The 7,009-nt window shown below is 49.0% G+C and overlaps 1 protein-coding gene and 1 long non-coding RNA gene across 3 annotated transcripts in view; one reads left to right on the top strand and one right to left on the bottom strand.

Moving 5' to 3' along the window:
- The window catches only part of LOC126390601 (son of sevenless homolog 1-like), a 74,068-nt gene that overhangs the window by 58,034 nt on the left and 9,025 nt on the right, over nucleotides 1–7,009 (bottom strand). The window contains exon 2 of the mRNA XM_050044982.1: nucleotides 4,332–4,457. Within this exon, the coding sequence (XP_049900939.1) occupies nucleotides 4,332–4,457 (126 nt within the window). The remainder of the gene's footprint in view (nucleotides 1–4,331; nucleotides 4,458–7,009) is intronic.
- Nucleotides 769–1,775, top strand: LOC126389895 (uncharacterized). 2 transcript variants are annotated; one of them, XR_007569907.1, is made up of 3 exons: nucleotides 769–871; nucleotides 1,371–1,562; nucleotides 1,601–1,775. It is a non-coding gene; the product is annotated as an uncharacterized LOC126389895 (long non-coding RNA). The 2 variants fall into 2 exon arrangements; XR_007569908.1 differs by lacking the exon at nucleotides 769–871 and adding an exon at nucleotides 994–1,293 and having other exon boundaries at nucleotides 1,332–1,562.

Raw genomic sequence — 7,009 nt, 5'->3', positions numbered from 1 at the left:
GAGCTCTGCACATCAAGTGTATTACACCTGTCAGTCATCATGTGATTGTTCGGACGGTAGAAGACATCTTGATGAGTGAGCGGGACGGAGCTGCAGAATGTTCAAGTCTGAGTGTCTTCAACATCTCAGTGTTTTATTGACTCCAGACAAAAATCCAAATACAGATCTGACTCCAGGTCAGACAGGATCTGTAAATGAGCTTCATTTAACTGATCCAGTCCAGAGATATTTAACATTCAAAATGATAATGCTATAGCACAACATGGCAGCAGTTAGACAGCATGTCAAGTGGGCCAAACCTGGGCAAGTTTTTGATTTGTGATCCAACAACTGGAGGTGCATCATGGGTAACTTCCTGTCTGTGATGGATGGAGGTGCCTCATGGGTAACTTCCTGTTTGTGATGGATGGAGGTGCATCATGGGTAACTTCCTGTTTGTGATGGATGGAGGTGCATCATGGGTAACTTCCTATCTGTGGTGGGATGGAGGTGCATCATGGGTAACTTCCTGTTTGTGATGGATGGAGGTGCATCATGGGTAACTTCCTATCTGTGATGGGATGGAGGTGCATCATGGGTAACTTCCTATCTGTGATGGATGAAGGTGCATCATGGGTAACTTCCTGTCTGTGATGGGTGTAGGTGCATCATGGGTAACTTCCTGTTTGTGATGGATGGAGGTGCATCATGGATATCTTCCTATCTGTTATGGGATGGAGGTGCATCATGGGTAACTTCCTGTCTGTGATGGGTGGAGGTGCATCATGGGTAACTTCCTATCTGTGATGGATGGAGGTGCATCATGGGTAACTTCCTGTCTGTGATGGGTGGAGGTGCATCATGGGTAACCTCCTGTCTGTGATGGATGGAGGTGCATCATGGGTAACTTCCTGTCGGTGATGGGATGGAGGTGCATCATGGGTAACTTCCTGTCTGTGATGGATGGAGGTGCATCATGGGTAACTTCCTGTTTGTGATGGATGGGGAGCATCATGGGTAACTTCCTGTCGGTGATGGGATGGAGGTGCATCATGGGTAACTTACTGTTTGTGATGGATGGAGGTGCATCATGGGTAACTTCCTGTCTGTGATGGATGGAGGTGCATCATGGGTACCTTTCTGTGTGTCATGGGATGGAGGTGCATCATGGGTAACTTCCTATCTGTGATGGGATGGAGGTGCATCATGGGTAACTTCCTGTCTGTGATGGATGGAGGTGCATCATGGGTAACTTCCTGTCTGTGATGGATGGAGGTGCATCATGGGTACCTTTCTGTGTGTCATGGGATGGAGGTTCCTGGTGGGTAACTTACTGTTTGTGATGGATGGAGGTGCATCATGGGTAACTTCCTATCTGGGATGGGATGGAGGTGCATCATGGGTAACTTCCTGTCTGTGATGGGTGGAGGTGCATCATGGGTAACTTCCTGTCTGTGATGGGATGGAGGTGTATCATGGGTAACTTCCTGTCTGTGATGGATGGAGGTGCATCATGGGTACCTTTCTGTGTGTCATGGGATGGAGGTGCCTCATGGGTAACTTCCTGTCTGTGATGGATGGAGGTGCATCATGGGTAACTTCCTGTCTGTGATGGATGGAGGTGCATCATGGGTAACTTCCTATCTGGGATGGGATGGAGGTGCATCATGGGTAACTTCCTGTCTGTGATGGATGGAGGTGCATCATGGGTACCTTTCTGTGTGTCATGAGATGGAGGTGCCTCAGGGGTAACTTACTGTTTGTGATGGATGGAGGTGCATCATGGGTAACTTCCTATCTAGGATGGGATGGAGGTGCATCATGGGTAACTTCCTGTCTGTGATGGATGGAGGTGCATCATGGGTAACTTCCTGTCTGTGAATGCTCCATTTAATGCTGAAAGGTCCATCCAGGTTTTGGAGCAACATATGCTGCCATCCAGACGCCGTCTCTTTCAGGGACGTCCCGTCTTCTTCCAGCGAGACAATGAGACACACTGTGACGTGTTCCAACAGCGTGTCTCCGTAGTGACAGAGTGCAGGTACCTGACTGACCTGCCTGCAGTCCACACCTGTCTCCCACTGAACATGTGTGGGACATGATGAAGCGTCGACCCTGGAGGGGTGCATCATGGGACTGTTGAGACACTGAAGTCAGATAAACTTCAACAGTTAGTGTCCTCAGTCCCCAAACACTGACTGAGGTGATGATGTCTCACAGTGACAGGAAACAGGCTCCTGTCACAACTTTATTTTTACAGAGAACAATAAAGTTTATCAGTCTAGACTCAGCTGACCACTGCCACTGCATTTATGTTTTTGGAACCAGGGCTGTCAAACATTTTAAGTCTGCTGTGTCTGTTGGTGGATCGAGGAGCTGCGTGACGTTGTGGGAACAAGATGTGTTTACCAGATGGGAACAAGCGATGGACAGAAAGATGTCTGAAGGCTGAACCCTTCACAACAAATTTCTCATCCAGTCTGTGTACGACATTCTGCCCATCCAACGTCTTCTGTGTTGGGACGAGGTTGAATCTCCGTCATGGTCTTGGTGTCAAAGAAGAGGATCCCTGTAACACATCCTCAGCAGCTGTCCTAACCACCCGTGGAGGGTCACTATTGCCAGCACCACCACCAAGTGCTAAAGGTAGCTGCTGAGTCCATCTGAAGACCCATCCACCAGCTCAAGTGTCTCTAACCATCACGCAGTGTTTCCCCTAACATTATATTACACTCACCCCCCCCCCCCACCCCCCCTTGAAATTTTATTTAATGTTATTTTCTATATAGCTCCAGATCACAACAGAAGTCATGTAAGGCACACACACAGGTGAGCACACTAGAGCACGGCTCAGGCCGCATTTACCTGACCAAACCTGACCCAAGTCCGAGACAATTATAACCGAGCCCGGCCCGAACCCGAGTCAGAACCCAACGCAGTTTGTTAACTGACATGGTTATTCTTATGGACAGTGTGTAAATGCCCATCAAAAAGACTGCTGTTGCGCACACAGCGCTCGCACAGCAGCGCAGCACGGCACCGTACAAACCTAGGGGAATACTGATCAAGGCAGAAAATCTGTTTTGTGAGGGCAGGAGAACCTCCAAAACCCCAACCGACAGGGCAGGGCAGCCTCATGTAGCAGCAAACTGGCAGATGAAAGGTGGACTTGAGACAAACTCATGGAAAACATCATAGAGACCATCCTCTCTCAAACACCTGAGCAGGTAGCTACAGCACCCCGGGAAGAGCTGATGGAGGTGAAATATGCCGGCCTGGTGGAAGGATGCCACAGACAGGGTGGCGGGCATGTTGCATGTGCAGTAGGAGGAAGGGGCTTTGCAGAAAAAGCCGACCGTCACCTCGGCATCACTGGAGCACACGAGAAAAGCCATCAGCAGAATTTCAGAGGCCGCAGACAAGGCTTCAAGACGGAGCACAAGGGACAAGCTGTGGTCAGACGCTTCACGGTCGGGTCGCCTGGGTGACGGAGAACCAAAACCCCCAGTGTCCCCAGGTACGATCACTGATAATCAGGGCCACAGAGAATCTGCACCCGCAGACCGTCACAGATTTTATGACTCTCACTGCTTGTAAAATTCCGCATGTCGTCGGTGTCCTCCTGCACGTGTGTGACAGTCGTGTGATGTGTTCAGTTTAAAATCTGAGTTTGTGATTTCCTGTTGACAGACAGTTAATGTTTGTTTTCTCTGCTGCATACTGAACTTTCAGTTTTAGCCAACATGTCCTACAGTCTGATCAGGTCCTGATGATTCAGTCAAAGTTCTGACTCAAAGTTTCTACTGACATCTACCAAGTCGTTCTTTCATCCTGCTGAAGGACCGTTTGGGTTCTTCTGAGGTGATTCTGGTTCAAAAACAGTTGTTATCAGAAATGAATAATGTTGATCACATCACAAACAAACAAAAATTCTACAGATTCTCATTCTGGATCTAAACTATTAAAACTGTGCAGACTGTGTTTGGGCCTGCGGACAATGTGTCCGTCACAACACATATGTTAATACAATGGGACGGGGAGCGGCAGTCACGTCTCAGCTGCTGATAAATCATCCATCAGAGGAAATGTGATGAACCATTCATCAACCAACAATGAATCAAACTTTATTGTTATTCACACAGCTTAATATCTCTATATGAGGCTCCACCCTTTATTGACCCGTTGCCATGGTGAATCGTCGTATCAGAGCTCCACTTACGATGATGGACTGTTTCATCCACCAGAGACGAGCCGAACACACCGACTGACTCTGTTCTGTTCTCAGAGCTCAGTCAGACTCGGAGTTCATTCAAGCTGCTGTGTGTGTGTGTGTGTGTGTGTGTGTGTGTTACCTCCACATCCTGTACAGTACGTGGCTGAGCCTGACACAGCATGCTGAGCAGCAGCAGGATCAGCTCCTCAATGTACTGCAGCGCCTCCTGCTGGGACACCAGGTTAGGATGCACCTGGTTCAGTACCTTCAACACACACACACACACACACACACACACACACACACACACACAGTGAGCTGGTGGCAGATAACTGATCAAGATCAAAGCACATTTGAAATAAACAAGGAAGTGATGTTTGTTATTAAGGAAGCTCTTCTCTCGCTTCTTCCCAGGAAGAATAGCTTCTGCTATGCAAAAGCTAATGGGGATTTTAATAAAACAAACAAACTGTCTCTGTCAAAGACTTCTCAGAGTCACAGCATGCACTGCTCTCTGCTGCCACCAGGAGGAGGAGAGCAGGTGTTACAGCTCATCTGGCATATCAACACATACCTGTACAGGTGTGTTCAGTCTGATTGCACACCTGTAACATTTTAGTACTGCCCTATCAATAAACCACCTGCAGGGGGCGATGAGCTGCCGCCATGACCACTGATATGAGGGAGCACCGCATTTTTACACTGCTACAGATTCCAGCGTCATACGACACAACGAACCGCCAAGTGAATACTGCACTCTGAGCGCTGTACGTTTGACGTTTACTTCCTGTATCTGCTCAGATACTCTGTCCTCTACCTGCTCGGGTACTCTGTCCTCTACCTGCTCGGGTACTCTGTCCTCTAACTGCTCAGGTACTCTGTCCTCTACCTGCTCGGGTACTCTGTCCTCTACCTGCTCAGGTACACTGTCCTCTACCTGCTCGGGTACTCTGTCCTCTACCTGCTCGGGTACTCTGTCCTCTACCTGCTCGGGTACTAAGATTAGGGTTTAGGGTCCTCTACCTGCTCAGGTACTCTGTCCTCTACCTGCTCAGGTACTCTGTCCTCTACCTGCTCAGGTACACTGTCCTCTACCTGCTCAGGTACATTGTACTCTACCTGTGTGTACCTGTCCCTGCTGGATGTGGAGGTAAAGGGTTAATGTTGTGTTCACTTCCTGTTTGTGCTGTAAACAACAGAGACTGCAGTCGGACTGATGTTAATATCAACATACTCCAGCAATTAGACTGACCCGCTGAAACAAATGGTCCTCAGCTGTCAGTCTGCTGACTCACACACACAGTGATGCGTTTCCTGCTGCAGCTACACAATAAAAGCCTTCCTGTAGTTTGCTGGTGAAAAGCTCTTACTGTGAAGGAGCAACAGGAAGGAAGGAGCTAATCGGTGAACAGACGTGTTTCACAGCTCAGCAGATCGAAGGAGACGCAGCCTGTCTCAGCCTCATACCTGTATGCAGGTGAGTTGTGTCTGAACACACTGACCTGCATGTTTCTGTTTGATCAACAACAAACCGACCTCACTGACACGTCATTAACCCTTTCGGCTCTGCAATACAAACGCTCCTGCAGGGTCCACACCGCTGTTTGATGGTTGTGATGTCATTTCCTGGAGCAGCAGGTGATGAAGCAGAATCATTAATTTGAGTGTTTCAATTTGGCGTTAATAAAAATAAAACAAAAATCAGTTGAGGTTTTTTCAGCAGCTTTTAAAAAATAGAAACATTTTGGTCCAAAAGTTTTTTTAAAAGTTGAAACAAAAACAAAAAGGAGGACTCAGTGGGGACAGAAGTCTCGGTGAGGACAGAGGACTCAGTGAGGACAGAAGTCTCACTGAGGACAGAGGACTGGGTGAGGACAGAAGTCTCAGTGAGGACAGAGGACTCAGTGAGGACAGAAGTCTCAGTGAGGACAGAAGTTTCAGTGAGGACAGAAGTTTCAGTGAGGACAGAAGTCTCAGTGACGACGGAAGTCTCAGTGAGGACAGAGGACTGGGTGAGGACAGAAGTCTCAGTGAGGACAGAGGGGACTGGGTGAGGACAGAAGTCTCAGTGAGGACAGAGGACTCGGTGAAGACAGAAGTCTCAGTGAGGACGGAAGTTTCTGTGAGGACAGAGGACTGGGTGAGGACAGAAGTCTCAGTGAGGACAGAGAACTCGGTGAAGACAGAAGTCTCAGTGAGGACGGAAGTTTCTGTGAGGACAGAGGACTGGGTGAGGACAGAAGTCTCAGTGAGGACAGAGGACTCGTTGAGGACAGAAGTCTCAGTGAGGACAGAGGACTGGGTGAGAACAGAAGTCTCAGTGAGGACAGAGGACTCGTGAAGACAGAAGTCTCAGTGAGGACAGAGGACTCGGTGAGGACAGAAGTCTCAGTGAGGACAGGGGTCTCAGTGAGGACAGAGAACTCGGTGAGGACAGACGTCTCAGTGAGGACAGAGGACTCGGTGAGGACAGAAGTCTCAGTGAGGACAGAGGACTCGGTGAGGACAGAGGTCTCAGTGAGGACAGAGGACTCAGTGAGGACAGAAGTCTCAGTGAGGACAGAAGTCTCAGTGAGGACGGAGGACTCAGTGAGGACAGAAGTCTCAGTGAGGACAGAGACAGAAGTCTCAGTGAGGACAGAGACAGAAGTCTCAGTGAGGACAGAGAACTCGGTGAGGACAGACGTCTCAGTGAGGACAGAGGACTCAGTGAGGACAGAAGTCTCAGTGAGGATGGAGGACTCGGTGAGGACAGAAGACTCAGTGAGGACAGAAGTCTCAGTGAGGACGGAGGACTCGGTGAGGACAGAAGTCTCA

Source organism: Epinephelus moara, chromosome 5 (genome assembly GCF_006386435.1).
Source record: "Epinephelus moara isolate mb chromosome 5, YSFRI_EMoa_1.0, whole genome shotgun sequence".
Lineage (NCBI taxonomy): Eukaryota > Metazoa > Chordata > Actinopteri > Perciformes > Serranidae > Epinephelus > Epinephelus moara.
The sequence above is the reverse complement of the archived record's forward strand: the minus strand, read 5'-3'. Positions and strand labels throughout refer to the sequence as shown.